Below are 19,346 nucleotides of genomic sequence, written 5' to 3'. Positions count from 1 at the left end.
CAGCTAAAGTAGGCCAATGTTTATATTACATACAAAACACGAGAGGGATTTTTACGACGGAGTATTCGGGTCTTTGTTGATAGGAAAAAGGAGAAAATTTCTAACAAAAACTCAGAAATCTTGTGATTAATCTCAGAAATTTTCTAGAAAACTTGAGAGTTTTCAAAAGAAAACATGTTGACGTTTGAAATTCAGAAATTTCCAGTAAATTTCTGAGATTGCTCTCAACATTTTTGGCATAATCTCACAAACTAATCACACGAATGAGCTACTGGTCGCAAAGCATTCCCTGTGAATCAGCAAAAATTCACCAGTTTTGGTGCAGAATTTGACATAAATCTGAAGTTATGTTCAGTTAAGATGCATTTTAACTAGTTTTCCTGTTGTTATACAAACCAGTGTTTCAGTTATGAGCTGTGTGATAATCTTGTGTGATTTTATTTCCTGTACTAAAACACATTCATTGTTATTTATGTTAAAGATGGGATTATTTATGTGGATTAATGACATGAATTTATGTTAAATACCACTGCACAATATTTTTCCGTTGCTGTCTGTAACTGAAGCTGCTGGACTGAAGTTAGCCAGCAGCTTTATTTCCTTTTTTGTTAGAATAAATACAGTAAATCTGAATCAACCTATTGGACCTGAAGGGTTACAAACACGCCTCACAGTCCGGATCGCTTTATATATAAAAAAAGATTGAAAATAGACTATTCATCGAGGGCGTGCCTTATAATCCGGTGCTCCCTGTAGTGCGGGGAAAATGGTACCTTGCTGCAGACTCAGGTGTTTCGCAGCCGGAGAGTCTTTGAGGACGTCTTTGACGAAGATGCCGTGCTGTCCTCCACCCGTCACGCTGTAGCCGCTGGCTCCGGCCTCCGCCTCCGTCTCCACCACGATCTCCACAGCCTTGGAGATTTCCTCCACACTCTGACAAACACAGGAAAAACAAATCCTCACGTCCAGATACGCTGCAGATGTTTTTATGTGGGTTTGGTGTTGCAGGGTTTCCACCAGACCGAGCACGGTTTATTTTTAATATTTGCTGTTTTTAAAGACTTTATTGCTGGTGTTTTTGGATTGTTAATGTTTTCCAAGAACACATTTACAATGACAGTCATATTTTCACATTTCTGCCTATTTTAAACTTTTTTTAAACTCAAAAACACAGACCTATAACTGGATGATTGTTGAAAACCCATTTATGAATCAAAATGTGTGATTAATGTTGCCCTGCTTACTGTCTGTTCCTCTGCAGACTCTGAATCCATCTCTGCTTCAGCCAGTTTGCAGGTCGACTCTCGTAAGTTACTTCTTTTCTGACTCAACACCTGCTTCAGCTCTGCATGTAGTTTCTCCTTCTGCACCTGCAGACAGAAAATAAAAATCACACTTTATGGTCGACTGAACGTAGCATTTATCTTAGGCGATCAATAATGTGAAAGTAATGGCTTCGTCAAAGGAAAACTGGCACAAATTTAAGAAAAACTGCAGTTTTCAGAAAGTTTGTTCCAGATTTGTGGTGCATAGAAGCTAAATGCTGCTTCTCCATGTTTGGTTCCGGTTCTGGGTGCAGACCAGAACCAGAAGCAGAAAACTTGAGAGGTCTGGAAGGTTGATACAACACCAGCAGATCTTTTATGCCTTTAAACCATTCAGTGACATATAAACTAACAACAGTATTTTAAAGTTCATTCTCTCAGTGTAGAACTGGGTTTATGTGCTCCATCTTCCTGGTTTTAGTCAGATTACCAGCAGCAGATTCTTCAGGTGACAGAAGGTCGACTTTATAACTGTCTTTATGTAGCTCTGAATGTTCAGACCCAGATTTCAGGCTGATCTCTAGTTTCCTGCTGTAATAACTGAAGCTTAGTCATTTTCAGGTACTTTACTCACATCCGTCTGGGCTTAGGAACCTTGAATCTGTTCGTTTGTTCGTAAGAGTGGTGTAATGTGTCTCACCACTCTCTCTGGACTCTCCTGGTCGTCCGCGGTGCCGCTGTGGTGAGGGTTGCGCTGCGAGGCCGATGGCGATCTGTTGGAGGGGGGAGACCGACGCTTGTCTTTCACCTATATGCAGAAATCCATCAATCAATCAATCAAGTTTATTTGTATAGAAAATTTCAGCAGCACGACCGTTCAAAGTGCTTCACATCATGAAAAAAAAACATCAGATAATAACAGAAATCATATTTTGTTAGCGCCATCGTTAAAATGATCAATAAACACCAAATATGTTGGTGAATTTTCCATTTATTATTAATCAAATTAAACTCTAACCAGATGAACTCAATGTTTCAGCAGTTTTCTGTAGTTTACTCCAGATTTATGGCACATATATGCTTCTATAGAGCTGAATGCTTCTCCTCCATACTTGGTTCTGGTTCTGGGGGTGAAGAGCAGGCCAGAACCAGAACCAGAACCAGAACCAGAAGAGTCTCCAATCTTTGGAAACTCAAACATTCTTGGTGTGATTGAAATGAAAATCCAATCACAATGTCTCACCTGTACAGATCAATAAAATCAATAAAACGTCAACCTGTTGATTAAATGTAGATTGAAGAGTTCTGAAAATAAAACTATAAACTCCTGCTCTGGTTCCACTGGGTTTGCTGCCTTTCGGCTGAGCGGGATTCGGATCGCTTCACCTCTTCCTCCCGTTCTGGAGGAAGCGTGTCATGACCCCGTCTGCCATATCTCCTTCCACTTTTTGTCTCATGAACTCGTACACAGTAAATCCTGTGAAAACATTGCGTCGCGACACGTTGCTGGTGTGACCGGCAACGCGGCAGCGGGTTTCCTGTCCTAAAATAGTGATCCTGTTAGAATTACTCCTGCATGAGACGCAGAGTTCAGCCCAGTTTCATCCACTTTGATTTTCTTTCTTTTTCTATAACTGCTTATTTGTTGACGCCACTCTTCAACATGCAAGAGAAAAACAAAAAGCTAACCTCGTGTGTGTTCACCTAATTCAAACAACAGCTACATTTTCTAGACCAAAATTGGCACAAAATTTCAATAACTAGATGATTAGAATGAGGTAATTTGCTAAGTGCCAGCTGCTAGCTGTAGTGGCTAAGCTAATTAGCTAATCTGCTAATTTTCCATTTAGCTCTGTTGCTTTTTTGCTAACTTGAAAATGTTTAGGACATGAACCTTCCCCTTAAAAATCACCCAAGTAGATGTAAGTAGAGTGGGGCAGTAACTAGTTACATTAACTGGAGTAACTTTTAAAAAAATGTACTTTTAAGACTATTTTACGCTGTATTTTAAGAAGAAATTAAGTATTTCTACTTTGGGGTAAAATTTCTGGATTTTCTTCCCTCTGAATGAAAAACAAACAAATTTTAACCAAAAGTTCACCAGATCCAGAAACACACCTGCAGTTTCTGTTAAAGTTTCTTCAGTTTTTTAATTTCATAAACAGATTTGGAAACATTTCATTTAGCCTGATTTTGTTACTTATATAAATTATTGTCATTTTCATCCTTAAAATACCAAAATTTGCATTTAACCTTCCATCTAATCTGTCTGATGATGTAATTTTTTTAATATTAAATGACAGATAATTTGACCAGTTACTCAGTTCTTGAGTAGACGTTTTACTTTTAGGTGAGTAAAAATGTGATCCGATCCACTTCACCTTCAAACATTTCCAAAGCAGATCTAAATTAAACTCCACCAGTTTGTCCTGGACTGCACACAAGAACCAACCTTTCTGATTAAAAATGTCTCCAAAACATCAATACTTGAGTCCAGATATTGTGAGTCAATGTGTTTGTTTACTCACGGCTTGATTTCTGGCCTGGCTGTAAACATGGCTGTCCTCTTGGTCAATGTCAGAGTCTGAAACATAAAATAAAACGTCAGAAAAACTCGAGAGGAGTAAATAATTATGACCTAATAAAACAGTTTAGCAGTAATTGGCTCCCAGCAGAACTCTGAAGACTGTGGTGTTCATGTCAGGCTAAGCATGTGAAGCTAAAGGGTCTGATATAGAAGCAAGGCCAGCAGCTTCAAGCTTCTGGCGGTCTTTACATTCTTTCCGTAGCGTCGGTCATTCCTCTGAGTCGGCTACATGAGCCTGAGCCGTTTACACAACTCCTCCAACAAGCTAACGCAGCTCACATAAAGTCTGGCTGATAAGAAACAGAGCAAACAACCAATGGGGAACGGCGACCTGCTCATAAAAAATTATCATTTGGACATGTGGGCAAACAATAAGGCGTGATAAACAAAGCCACTGCAGATAAAAACTGCAAAAATTTGTCTCACCAAGAGAAAATTCTTACTGAGTCCAAGTTTTTTTTACTTAAAAAAGTGAAGAGAATAATTTAATTTCTATATCTGCATATCAGACAATTCATTGCATTACTTTAATGCAATTAATCACCTTTTCTTTCAGTTCTAGCAAAGCGGAACCTTTGCATCCACACGTTTCTAGTGCAGCCGTAACTTGGACGCACAAGCTTCTTCCGCTAACAGCGAAGAGCAACCAAGCCGCTCCACTCGGCTCTCAAAAACGTTCTGCCTGGACGATTGTTGTGCTCAAGTTGTGCTAAAAGAAGTTAGCCTATAATAGCATCTCAATGCTAAACATGTGGCACTTGCATAGATGCTAATGCTAATGTTAGCGTCCACAGTCCATACATCTAATTAAGTTTAATTTCCACCTGAAAGCTAAATTAGTATAACAAAACCTTGCACCAATTTGATGGTTAAATAATCCAAATAACAGAACAATAAATATTTTTGATTAGCTCATGTTTATTTACTCAATAATTTAGCAGCAAAATGGATTTAGAATTGAAAATATTGCTTTTTTGTGCATTGTGTATGGAAATATTTGGACAATTTAGCTCTGAAAAACAAAACTTCAAAAGGAAAAGTGTTTTTTTTTCTGATCCTTAAACAAAATCATTATAAAATCGGGTTTGATGTAAATATTAGAAAGTTATGAAGAGGTTTAGCTGATGTCTGAAATTTTTAACTTTGGAAATTTCCCAATTTTTTGAGAAAATTTTTTAGATTAATCTACATTTTTTAAAGCAAATTTGGAGCTTTTGGAGCTCAGACATTTCTATGTTTCTTCTAGAAAATTTGTGAGAAAAATCTTTTTTCTTGCAAATTCTCAGAGATTCTGAGGTCAGAGATTTGCACAAAATTTACCCATTTTTTATGAACCATGGCATTAAAACACCATCATAGTTCATAGAAATCTCACAATTTCAGTTTTATCACAAATATTTGACTTTTTTGACTCATAAATTGTCCTGTTCCTTCTAGAAAATGTCTAAGATTCAGCTCAAGATTTCTGAGTTTATCTCACAACTTTCCAATTTTTCAGTATCAGAAAATGTTCATGTTTTTTCTCTAAATTTTCTGGGATTCATCTCAAGATTTCTCAGATTTTTGGAGAAAATGTTCTCGTGTTTTGGCTCTGATATGCTGTCGTAGTTGCAGCTCATGCACTGCATACATCTCATTCTTCAGAGTCCTGTCTTCTTCATGTGATCTCTTTTTTAACTGCCTTAGCTCTGCTATGTGTGTGAAGAGGAAAACCGATCCGAGTGTGTAAATTTGTGCGTATATTCCAGCGTGGTGTATCAGCTGGAGATACCAGGAGTCCAACACTTAAAAAAAAAAACAACGCATCACATTTACTGCAGCCGTCAATGCAAAACAGTAAATTTATCTTAAAGAATGAAGCAAAGGAACAAAAAATATTAACGTTTCTCAGAAAAAGAGTGGAAACAATAAAGTTGAGATGGGAGATTTATACATGTTTGCTGCTGATTTGCAGGCAGGACGGACAGCAGCAGGTGAAGGAGGCGGCGCCCCCTGGGTGCAGCTGAGGAACGGTGGAGCGGCGCAGGACGAGGCGATGATCTGAAATGCCTCACATCTCAATCTTATTATAGATCCGACTCACATCTGCAGGCCTGAACACACCCAGCAAATGCCAGAGAGAGCTTTGACCTCCGACCTCCTGCATATTTCATGCAGATGCAGCAGCCGTGACAATCTCTAATCAGCAGGAACTGCAGATATTTTCCACCTAAACTCACTTCAGTCATTAAAAGCAGGTTTCACTCAACAATTTCCTCATTTATTTCTCTGTCTTAAGATATTTACACGTCCACTGATTTGAAATAACTCATTTATTTTAGTTTGGCAGATTTTCTGTTTCTGCACTGATGGAGAAAATCTGTTGCAAATATTTATAGCTGCCTTTGTTAAGTGAAGCTTAAATTATGATGATGTGTCAGGGCCATTATAGATTTAAAAAAAGAGAAAACAAAATCTGAAAAAATATTAAAAATAAAATATTATATCAATAAAAAGTGGAACTTTTTGACATGTCCCAAATCTGCTGTAAAAAAAAAACAACTAAAGTTTTGATATAAAGATTATTCTGGAAAAGTTTTCTTCCACAGAAGTATTAAAAGTGGAAGATTTGCTAGAAATCAGTCATTTTCTTATTGATCTGAGATTTTTTTAGGAAAAAAGGGGAAATTTCTGAGTTTGAAAGGTTTGCAATTCGAACTAGAAAAACATTTACACCAAAATCCTGTTATAAATTGTTGAGAATGGTTTTAAAAATGAATATGGATCTTCTTCATCTTTCCTTCCTCACTTCTCCCACAGAAAACAGAAGAAAAACATTTGGAAAATAATCTGACATGTTGACGTTACCGCGACTATTTCTGCAGGCACATTTTCTTAAACTGAAATTTTTAGAGCAAAAAAGTGTAAAACCTTCTTATGAGTCACGCCGGCGGCTGCGACATGTCGCCGAAGCCCGGCTGCTTATGAAGTTGTGAACCTGAAGATAAGGAAGGCGAGGAGAGCTGGAGCCGCAGTTTGTCTAACTGCAGCAGGATTAACTCGTCTGCAGCAGGTTTGTTATTGCGGCTGCTTTTATTAGCAGAAAAGAGTTTAAAAAGCCCTGAAGCGACTCAGCCAGTTATTCCTCATAAAGTCTGAAAGAGGAAACATTTCCGTTTGTGTCAGCCTCCATCTTTCCCTCTGTGAGCTTTCAGTGTTTTAGAGGAAGGTTGTGAATGACAAATGACATTTAATGGATTTTGTTCAATCAGCTGATTTGATGTCTTCAGTTTGAATTTCTAAATGATATTTTCCTGTTTTACTTTGGTAAGCCATTCTGCTCTGTTCTTTTCACTTCCTGTTTGCAAACAGGAAGCTGAGAGAAACTTATGACAACGTGCAACATAATTTTGGTAAAAAATATTTTCTAAAAGAATTTCTGATTTTTCTTCAAAAAACTGAAAAAGAAAAGTTTGAAAACTCAAAAATTTGCTAAAAACATAATTTTTTAGCTTAAGAAATTTTGTAAAGAAAACCCCCCTAAATTTACAAAAATGAAAAATTTTGACTTTTGAAATTTGGAAAATTTTCAAACATTTTAAAGTTTTAAAATTTGAAAATTTCCCAAAAATATTTTTTTTTTACTTTTGAAACCAATTTTTAAAAAATGTTTTTGCAAAAGTCAATTTTTTTTTTCCTCTGAAACTTAGAAAAGTTTCAAACATAAAAGTCAAAAAGTTTAAATTATTAAACTTGAAAATTTTCCAAAAGTTGAAAAGCTTTGAATTTTGAAACTTGGACATTTTCCATTTTTATAGAACATTTTTGAGATTAAATAAAGTTTCTGGGTTTGTTTTTTTCTATCTACAATATCTCTATTCCATCATGTGTTTGCATTCCACGATTCATGTCTCTTATAATGTCCAAACAGATGCTCCCAAATTCACCCTGTCACTTCACGAGCCGTCTTCTCTGTTTGCCTGAGCAGAGGTCAAACCAGAGGTCATCTGAATAAAGGTCCTGACCCGTCTCTGAGGTTTCTCCAGGTCTGTGGACCCGGCAGAGACGCCTGGTTGGCTCAGCTCTGCCTGAACTGGAGCGACTGGAGCTGTCGGCCCAAAGAAAACAAGCCCCACGCTGAGCTTTAATCGGTTGATAATAACGCCTCCTCCAGCGCATGACAGACGGCTGAGGACATGTTTGGGATTTATTTGTAGAGCGAGGCATTATCAGCAGAAACCAGATAGCAAACACAAAAATGTTTTCTCCTCTCCCACGTGCGCAGGAGTTCACACTCAGGAAATACTGTTGAACTTTCTCACAATTGGTGGCAGTCTGGGCAGATAGCACAAAAAGTTGTTTAGTTTTTTTCTTTTGGATCTAATTTTAGGACAATCACACGACCGGAGGAGGGGAAGCTGTTTCTATTCCGGGCGCTACGCTAACTGTAAACACATCAGATGGCTGAATGCAGCTCTCCATGTTCCCAACACGTCTCAGAGGAATCATTTATCCGGTAACGTTATCTTTCAGACTCCTGAACTCAAAACTTAAGCTGAAGTCTCTAAAATATCAGAGAAGACTTGGTTTAAGTGAATAATTCCGTAATATTGACCAAAAAGTGACAGATTATTTCACTTTTGGGAAAAATGTAATCCAAAATGCTGAACAGATATTTGTAAGTTAATTTTGTGTTATTTCAACTTTAAGAAGATATTTTTGCAAGAAACAAGTTTGTTTTTGTCATTGTACTGAAATAATTTGTAGCATGAAAAACCCAACGTTTTGAAATCTCAGAAAAGTGACAGAAGGAAACCTTTTCCATTTTCATGAACAAAATCTGCATGCAGTATTTGGGTACAAAAAGACATTATTCATCCAAACACACAAAATCTTACCAACTATTTTTGATTTTCGGTCAGTTCTAGGAAAATAATATTTTTATACACTTAAAATAAAACACAACTCATTTGTCAGCAAAATACAGAAACTCATTTTAAGTCAATAATTCATAAATTTATTTATTTTTTAAAGTACCAGTTTGTCTGGCAGATTATTTCACTGCTAACGAGTGACATCATCTAATGAGTGACATCATCTAACGAGTGACATCACCTAACGAGTGACATAATCTAACGAGTGACATCATCTAACGAGTGACATCACCTAACGAGTGACATAATCTAACAAGTGACATCACCTAACGAGTGACATCACCTAACGAGTGACATAATCTAACGAGTGACATCATCTAACGAGTGACATCATCTAACGAGTGACATCACCTAACGAGTGACATAATCTAACGAGTGACATCATCTAACGAGTGACATCACCTAACGAGTGACATCACCTAACGAGTGACATAATCTAACGAGTGACATCACCTAACGAGTGACATAATCTAACGAGTGACATCACCTAACGAGTGACATCACCTAACGAGTGACATAATCTAACGAGTGACATCGCCTAACGAGTGACATAATCTAACGAGTGACATCATCTAACGAGTGACATCATCTAACGAGTGACATAATCTAACGAGTGACATCATCTAACGAGTGACATCGCCTAACGAGTGACATCATCTAACGAGTGACATCACCTAACGAGTGACATCATCTAACGAGTGACATCACCTAACGAGTGACATAATCTAACGAGTGACATAACCTAACGAGTGACATCATCTAATGAGCATCACCTAACGAGTGACATAATCTAACGAGTGACATCATCTAACGAGTGACATCGCCTAACGAGTGACATAATCTAACGAGTGACATCACCTAACGAGTGACATCACCTAACGAGTGACATAATCTAACGAGTGACATCACCTAACGAGTGACATAATCTGCTGGTGGAACTAAAAGTGGGTTGCTAGGTAACGGGCTGGGCTTGGCCAGGGTTGCCAGGAAACGGCACAGCGCCATTCAATTTGAAATAAGTGGAATAATCTACCAGTACAATCAATATAACCAGTAATCTACCAGTACAATCAATATTACCAGTAATCTACCAGTACAATCAATATAACCAGTAATCTACCAGTACAATCAATATTACCAGTAATCTACCAGTACAATCAATATCACCAGTAATCTACCAGTACAATCAATATTACCAGTAATCTACCAGTACAATCAATATTACCAGTAATCTACCAGTACAATCAATATTACCAGTACAATCAATATCACCAGTAATCTACCAGTACAATCAATATTACCAGTAATCTACCAGTACAATCAATATTACCAGTACAATCAATATCACCAGTAATCTACCAGTACAATCAATATTACCAGTAATCTACCAGTACAATCAATATCACCAGTAATCTACCAGTACAATCAATATCACCAGTAATCTACCAGTACAATCAATATCACCAGTAATCTACCAGTACAATCAATATTACCAGTAATCTACCAGTACAATCAATATCACCAGTAATCTACCAGTACAATCAATATTACCAGTAATCTACCAGTACAATCAATATTACCAGTAATCTACCAGTACAATCAATATTACCAGTAATCTACCAGTACAATCAATATTACCAGTAATCTGGTAGATACTAAGGAGTGACATAATCTATATCACCAGTAATCTACCAGTACAATCAATATTACCAGTAATCTACCAGTACAATCAATATTACCAGTACAATCAATATCACCAGTAATCTACCAGTACAATCAATATTACCAGTAATCTACCAGTACAATCAATATTACCAGTACAATCAATATCACCAGTAATCTACCAGTACAATCAATATTACCAGTAATCTACCAGTACAATCAATATCACCAGTAATCTACCAGTACAATCAATATCACCAGTAATCTACCAGTACAATCAATATCACCAGTAATCTACCAGTACAATCAATATTACCAGTAATCTACCAGTACAATCAATATCACCAGTAATCTACCAGTACAATCAATATTACCAGTAATCTACCAGTACAATCAATATTACCAGTAATCTACCAGTACAATCAATATTACCAGTAATCTACCAGTACAATCAATATTACCAGTAATCTACCAGTACAATCAATATCACCAGTAATCTACCAGTACAATCAATATTACCAGTAATCTACCAGTACAATCAATATTACCAGTACAATCAATATCACCAGTAATCTACCAGTACAATATTACCAGTAATCTACCAGTACAATCAATATCACCAGTAATCTACCAGTACAATCAATATCACCAGTAATCTACCAGTACAATCAATATCACCAGTAATCTACCAGTACAATCAATATTACCAGTAATCTACCAGTACAATCAATATTACCAGTACAATCAATATCACCAGTAATCTACCAGTACAATCAATATTACCAGTAATCTACCAGTACAATCAATATCACCAGTAATCTACCAGTACAATCAATATCACCAGTAATCTACCAGTACAATCAATATTACCAGTAATCTACCAGTACAATCAATATCACCAGTAATCTACCAGTACAATCAATATTACCAGTAATCTACCAGTACAATCAATATTACCAGTAATCTACCAGTACAATCAATATAACCAGTAATCTACCAGTACAATCAATATCACCAGTAATCTACCAGTACAATCAATATTACCAGTAATCTACCAGTACAATCAATATCACCAGTAATCTACCAGTACAATCAATATCACCAGTAATCTACCAGTACAATCAATATTACCAGTAATCTACCAGTACAATCAATATCACCAGTAATCTACCAGTACAATCAATATAACCAGTAATCTACCAGTACAATCAATATCACCAGTAATCTACCAGTACAATCAATATTACCAGTAATCTACCAGTAATATTGATTTTTCTTAAAAAATCAATATTAAAAGACTTACTTAAAAGAAGCTCCTATTTCTTGCTGAAAAGTTACTTGTAAGTTAGTTTTGTCTTATTCAAATGTAATAAAATATTTGCACTAGAAAGTAGAACAAAAATACTCTTAAAGATTTTATGTTGTTCCAGTGCAGGACCTGACTGGCTGCTTAGAGGCAATTTAACATTTCGATTAAGGTGAATAAATGTTTAGTAACGATAAGTTGGGTGAATGGATGCTAAAACAAGCCACGATGCTCAGCAGCTCCATCCAAGATGGCCGCCCTCAGGGGCCGCAGGAGCAGAACGTTTCGGGAAGCCTCCAGCCTCTTTAGATAAGAGCAACCTCCGAGCAGCACAATTTCCAGATCTGTCAGAGATAGATCAGAGGGTGTTCCCCCTAATCTTAAACATCGGCACACCCGCAGGCGTCTGCCTGTGGACAGGAAATGCCTCCATGTAAACAGGAAACAGAGTTACATTTTACCGATTCACATCTCGCAAACAGCTTCTGTTGTTTGATGGGATCAGATGCAGAAACAGAAGCTAGAGTTTTTTTCAATATAATCCTGAAGTGAGCTGGGTTTGTTGGTTTATTTAAGTTTTCCTTCCTTGTCTGAAAGAAGTTCACGCTCCAACGTACGTCAGGCGGCGTTTCCTCATGAAGTAAACTCATGACACCACTTGACCCGTGAGTCCTGGTCCAAACCCAACCGCCGCCCGCCGCCCAAAGTTTGTCGCCAGGAAACTGATGATCATCCATCATCTCATTTCTGAAAGGATTTCCCTTCTACTACCTGCTGCTCTGCAGAATCAATGCATATTTCAACCAATGCCAAACAGTAGCAGTTGATTTGACAGCATTACAAAAGTATTAATTTAACTTTTTGTTACAATACAAACCACAAACTTTAAAGTGTTTTATTTGGATACAGTGTGTTGTATAGTATACAAATAACTGGAAAATGTTAAAAACAGAAATCACCTTATTTGCTCTGCAAAATTTCAGTTTTTGGCAGAAATCTGCCTCCTCTTTTTCTACCCGCAAAGGCCCCAATACGCTGCTGTACGTATTATTGGGATACAGCAGGAAAATTAAAACTAATCATCTGAAAAGTGTGGAGTGCTTTTGTATTCAGCCCTCTGAGTCAACACTTTGTGGAGCCATGTTTCATTTAAATCACAGCTGCAGTTTTTTTGACGTATGCCTCCATCAGTTCTGCACATCTTTTGTAAAAACAGGTCAAGATCAGCGGGAGATGTTGAACAGGCCATTTGTAAAGTTAAAATCAAAAATTGGCAAAAATCATTTGTATTATCTGGCCTGTCATAAAAAAAAACAATTAAAAAGTGGAGGTTCATTTGTCAAAGTTTTGTCTTTACCATGTTATTAACTAGTAAGTCACATTTTCAATCTAAATATAAAACAAACCAAATTACTTAGCTTTCTCTCTAAATATATAGTTAGCTAAACATTTAGTTTGTCACATAGATGTTTGTCTTGCTAACTAGTTACTTTGAAATTAAATATTTAGCTTTCCAAGTAAATATATAGATTACAAACTATATATTTAGATTGCTAATTAAATAGGTGGGTTGCAACTAAATACTTAAGTTAGCAAACCAAATATGTATTTTGCCAACAAAATACTTAGTTTGTTAGTTAGATATTTAGCTCACTAATTAATTATATTGTTCTGAGCTTAGTATTTGTTGGTGTGCAAACTATATAATTAGCTTGCTAACTAGTTATTTGATTTGTAAAATATTTAGCCAGTTAATAAAATATTTAGTTTAAAAATATATAAATTAATGAATAAAAAGTTGAAAATATGACTTTGATAAAAAGCTAAATAACCCAAACTATTGCTGTTAATTTCTAATTTAAATGAACAGATAATTCAAGACAGATTATCACTGTCTTAAATCAGGTTTTTGCAGCAAATAAAAGCTGCCAGCGGACGCATCAGGTCACACGGTGACACAGAAACGTCGGAGATCCTCTGCAGCAGAGAGAGTGTTTTGGCTGCTGCGCCCACTTTGGGGCGTCACGCATACCAGGCTGAGGGCTTGAGCTGGAACTGGGGCCCAAACAGATCCTATGACCGTCATCCTGCAGCTGCTGCCGCCGTTTAACATTCAGAAAGCAGCTATTTCACAGAACGACACCCAGAAGCGGCGCAGCTTTTAAAACCAAGTAAATATATTTTGACTATTCAAGTGGCACATAGCAAAAGACACAAAAAATAATCATCAAAATATGAAACATTTAAACGTCTGGAGTGTTGCTTAACAAGATTCCAGTGACATGTCACGCTGCAAATAAACAGCATAACCCTGAGTGAATGCTGGAGTGTTTGTACCCGGCCACTGGCATGTTGCAATAAACACAGGCGGCAGCTGTCTAACTAAAACTGTCTTAGCATTTAAACAGCACTCCATTGTTATGCTCTCCAAAATCAGCAGAGTGGAGACTCCTGCGTAAACCGTCCCGCCAAAACGCAACATTAAATTAAACAACCTTTCCAGAGATTAATGAGTCAGATGAAAATGTTTGAATGTTTCTGCTGCTGCTGCTTTGTTAAATTAGCTGAAAAATCACAAATAGATAATTACCTTTACTTCCCAACCTCAGTGTGTTTCCTCCAGAGGTTTAAAGGTGAGACACCTCCACCTGCAGCAGCAGAAAACAGTTTTCCTTCCTCACATCACTCTGCTGCTTTTCTCCTTCTTGTTATAATTATTACTATTTAAATCATAAATATGTTTCCCCCCTCTCTCTGCTCCCCTTTGCCCCTTCAGCCAGCTTGTTGCTCCCCTCACTGAAACTCAGGCCCGGCCCAAACCCATGGCATCTGTTGGAGGGACGAATCCAGGCAGCTGATTGGCTGGAGGCCGGACTGACACGCCCATATTTGGGCAGGGAGAGGCGGAGCAGCCTTCCAGCGATTAAAAGAGGGAGGAAAGCAGGAAAAAGTTTGACGAAGCAGCAGAACCAGGCTTGTTTAGAGAAGTGCTCATCATCATTATGAAGATGTTTTATATCATTAAAAAGAAATTAATGAAAATTTAAAATGTCAATTTAAAGGAGCTTTAGTTAATCATGCTTTTATTTGCACAAACTGCTGGATGTTTTCCAGCCACATTATGCTATTTTATAGCAGAATCAAGTAACTATGTTAACTTCAGTTGTTATAAAAATATTTTTACACACACACAAACACACACACATATATATATATACAGTATAGTATATACACCTTTGAGAAGTCATCTCAACATGGCTCCTCTATTAACCCTTTAACATTACCAACGTTGAACTGAGAAGTAGTTCCTATGATGAGCTCAGTCGCTCTACCAGGTGTTTGCTAATTGCTGCTGGCTAGTCTGAAGGAGCTGAGTGGGGGAGGAACTTCATCCTTGAAAGCGAGACTATGTCCACCCAGGTGTTTTGGTTAAATGGTTGTGATGAAGATTAAAGAATTTCTTAAACATCAAATCAAAACTCCAGGATAAATTTCAACTAAAATTCTACAAATTTTCTAGGAAAGATTTAGAATTTTTTGACTTTTTCAATATTAAAAAGTCAAAGCTTTTTTGGTGTTTGAAACTCAGAAATGTCCATGTTTTGTTTTAGAAAATCTTTTATATAAGTTTCAGAAATTCTGCAGAAAAATCTTTTCTGTAGAGAAATTTTTAATAGTCGAAAATGTTCATGTTTTTCCTAGAAAATTTCAGAGATTAATCTCAAAATTTCTGAGCTTTTTCTCTCAAATGTTCAGCTTTTTTTCAAAAAATAAAAAAATAAATTTGAGTCAAATATTGTTGACATTTGAAAATCAAAAGAAAAAAAAATCAGAGATTAATGTCAATATTTCAGATTTCCCCCCCCAAAATGTATGACTTCCAGTGCCAGAAATTTCCATGATTTTTTTTAGAAAATATTCTGAGTTTTTTTTTTGGCAGAAATTTACTCCTTCTTTACTATGTACATGCTGTCACAGGAATTCATGCTGATGATGAGTGTAGATGAATATCTGTTTATTTTACAGTTGCTGTAATCAGTGATACCAGTCATCTCTAGATGACTGGTATTTTTGTCAAAGAAGCCATTTTATGTTATGGATTTGTATAAAATAATAAAAAACTGATTTTACTGAATTAGCTCTGTTTGAGCACACGGCGACTCTCTGGTTAAGAAGTTATTTTAAGGCTAATAGCTGGAAATAGAAACAGCAGGCCTTGGATCTTATTTTAGAGAAAGTGTGATGCATTTAAGGGAGGCAGCTGCAGCTGCAGCTGCGAGCTGAATGATTTATTTTATGTGCTTAACTCTAACTAAATTTCTGCTTGGCAGCGTGAATCCTTTTGGATCCAAGTACCTCATGTGACCCAGAGAGGGAGTGTTATTTTTCCTAAATTATTTATTCAACCAGAAATGGAGCCAAGCAAAAGGAATAATGTTGCTGTTTATTTGTTAGGAACATTTAACGGCACACAGAGACCACACTTTTGAATCAAACTGTGAGAAAGTCTAATATTAGGGAATGAATGGCAGTTGGAAACAAATAAAAAAGGAACAAATTTCCACCCAAAAAAAAAAAAAAAACTACAATTTTGAGATTAATCAGAGAAACTTTTGAGAAAAATGTTGAACATTTTTTAGCTCCAAGTTTCTAATTTGCAAAAAGAAAAAAAAATGTAGCTTGAAATTAATTTACATATTTTCTAAAACAGACTTGGAAAGTTTCTGATTATTAAAAGTCAAATACTTTTCCCTTTAGGCAATTTTTATTAGTTTTATGAGCTCATCACTTACGAAACTAATAAGTGTTGAACTCATATTGATATTGAAAAGCTGATTCGCCTGATTTTGCTTTTTTTTTTTTGTCATTTTTGTCCTTAAAATGCCAAAATTTCCACTTAACTTTATATTTCATCCATCTGACTGTGTAATTTTTAAATAGTAAATGATGGATAATTTGATCCGCTACTCAGTAACTGAGTAGACTTTTTACCAAATTACTCTTAATTGAGTAAAAACATGTTGAAGTAGAGCTACTCTTGCTCTTCTCTACCTCCTCTGCTGGCCATTTCCTCTCGTTTTAAATCCGGATAGCAGCCGGTTTGTGAGGGAGGAGATGCTGTCAGCACAGATCGGGCCGCCAGCTCTCGGTCAGCTAACAGGGTCATTGTTTCAATGCAGCTCCCACACAAAGCCTGGATTTACAGGCCTTGGACCCGAAACAAGAGCTGGGAGTCACAGGGAGGCAGAGACTGAGAGTCTGATTGGTGTAAAACATAATTTTGTCATTTTTGATTTATAGTTCAATTATTTTGATGATTTCACACTGCGGTGACCTATTTTTACTGCAGGTCTCACCAGAACACAACTCTGCCGCCACCAGAACTTAAACGAGCCAGAAAATCAGAGCTGGCTGACAGCATGCAGCTCACACTGTTTACACTTCCTGTTTTCAACTGGGACCACTAGATGTCGCTGTAGAGCAGCAGTCAATTAACCTGATGAAAAATTGATAGTCACCAACAACTGGTGCATTTGTTCCCAAGCAAGGTAATTATAGTAAACTAAACTAACAAAATAACAACAACTGAAATTGATAAAACGGTAATTAATGGAGAAAAACAATAACTAACTGGAATTATTATATGTGTTTATAAAACTACTTAAAACATACTGAAATTATAGATATCATATCCGTAATTTTTCTGCTTATAAATATATGTTAGTCTTTTGAATTGATGTGGAATTGATTTTTATTTTTCCAACCAGTTTATGTCAGCTGTCGGCGCTAATGCTAGCACATAAAATGGAAAAGTTTGTTGATTGTTGTCAGTAAATGGATACAGTCTATTAAAATAGTATCTTCTGCTGAGTATTTACAACCCAATCAATGTAAACATAATCACAAAACAATACTTTTTGAATTCTGCACCTAAAACTTAACCGATGTATGAAGAAACTAAAACTACGACCATAACTATTAAAAGCTAAATCAAAACAATATTTGACTAACAAAAACTAGCGAGCACTGTAAAAACTAATAAAAACTAATTGAATTAGATGAAAACAAAAAGTCTCAACAAAATGAAACTAAACTATAATAATAATATAAAAAAACTGAACTTGGGAGTGTTTCAGCTCCCAAGTTCAGTTAATTTGATCAAAAACACAAAATGTTAAACTCAAATCCTCCACTCATCTTCAAAGAAGTTGCTGATGTTGATGCTTTCTCCAGAAGCAGTCAGTCTTTCAACCAATCTGAAGAGGCCTCTGACTGAAGACTGTTGCTGTATGTCTGATTCAACCGTCATGACAAGCTTACAGCTCATTTTTAAATTTTGATGACACCATCAGTTGTTATCAAGCTCTGCTCACCCATTTCATTGGCTTTAGATCTCTGACTGGCACCCTGGTTAGAAAGCTGCGCAGAGAGATGTTGGAGTAGGGGATATGATCTGTGATGGATGGTAGGGAAGGTTTGAACTTCCTCCTCCTCTCTCTGCTTTGCATCCATAAAGCTTCCTATTCAAGTTCTCTGGGAACTGGGGTCAGAGTTCAAGTATTATTTGAGCTTTTCAGATGCTAATCAGCTAATCCCAATTGTAAAATACATACCTTGTTGCCACGGTTACACATTGTAACAGCTGATGCTCCCACACCTCTCTCTTTTTTAAAGTAACAAAATAATTTATTCAAATTAAACAGTTGAGCTGTAACAATTAGTCAGATTAGTAGTGATTAATCGATTATTGAAATACTCATCAACAAATTTAATTATTGATTACAAGATTATACAAACAGTACATGAAGGCCGTTCCTCTAAGAAAAACAACATACTCAGAGCTGCAATTAAGCCCAAACTGTACAAAACAAGTGTTTACGAAAAGAACATTGGATTGTTGCATTTTACTGGTCATGATGTGAGGCTGTTTTCCAGGAGTTTCCCTTGGGAATATGTGATAGTTCAATATACAAATATGTTTGGTCTATTTTCTGCTCCCAACTTTCATTTCATTTGTGGGTTTCATTTCCTGACCCCAACCTGCACTTTGGAATGAGGTAGAGCAGATACTGTAATACAGGCCTTATTGCCCAACATCAATGTCTGACCTCAGAAATGGTCAAAAACTAAACAAATCTGCTGAAAGAAACAAGCTACCATATCCTTACTTTCTGCAACCAGATTTCTTTGGTGGGAGCCGCTAGAGATTTACTAACATAAATGCAACCACAAATGATAGGAGAACAAATACACAGGACAACTGGAACACAAACACTCTTGAATCATGAAGTAGTTGTTGTTTTTTTGGCTCCTGACAAACAGGAAAATACTTCAAATGTCCAAAGTTCCCTAAATTTGACATTTTACAAGATTTATAATGCCATTTTTTGCTTTAATAAAATATTAGCTCAGAGACTTTTATTTTGATAGTCCACTAAATATTTAGCTTACTCAGAACTAAGCTAATTATTTAGATATGTACTAAATAGCTGGGAAATTAATTAGTTCCTAGCCATTTAGTTGTTAGTACACTAAGTAGTAAGTGTGGACCTACCTAAACAGTTAGCAGGCATGCTATTAACTATTTAGTATGAAGCTAAATATTGGGATTG

At 36.5% G+C, this 19,346-nt stretch overlaps 1 protein-coding gene across 1 annotated transcript in view; it reads right to left on the bottom strand.

Moving 5' to 3' along the window:
- The window catches only part of prx (periaxin), a 31,251-nt gene extending 14,351 nt beyond the window's left edge, over positions 1–16,900 (bottom strand). The window contains exons 1-6 of the mRNA XM_055028108.1: positions 16,786–16,900; positions 14,324–14,350; positions 3,794–3,849; positions 1,966–2,073; positions 1,245–1,370; positions 774–933 (exon numbers count right to left, since the gene is read on the bottom strand). Of these exons, the coding sequence (XP_054884083.1) occupies positions 774–933; positions 1,245–1,370; positions 1,966–2,073; positions 3,794–3,849; positions 14,324–14,350; positions 16,786–16,900 (592 nt within the window). The remainder of the gene's footprint in view (positions 1–773; positions 934–1,244; positions 1,371–1,965; positions 2,074–3,793; positions 3,850–14,323; positions 14,351–16,785) is intronic.
- Between the last annotated feature and the right edge of the window lie 2,446 nt (positions 16,901–19,346).

The sequence above is a fragment of the Poeciliopsis prolifica genome, unplaced genomic scaffold, assembly GCF_027474105.1.
Source record: "Poeciliopsis prolifica strain line A6 unplaced genomic scaffold, Auburn_PproV2 SCAFFOLD004, whole genome shotgun sequence".
Classification (NCBI taxonomy): Eukaryota; Metazoa; Chordata; class Actinopteri; order Cyprinodontiformes; family Poeciliidae; genus Poeciliopsis; species Poeciliopsis prolifica.
Note: the sequence above shows the minus strand (reverse complement) of the source record. Positions and strands in the feature narration are given on the sequence as shown.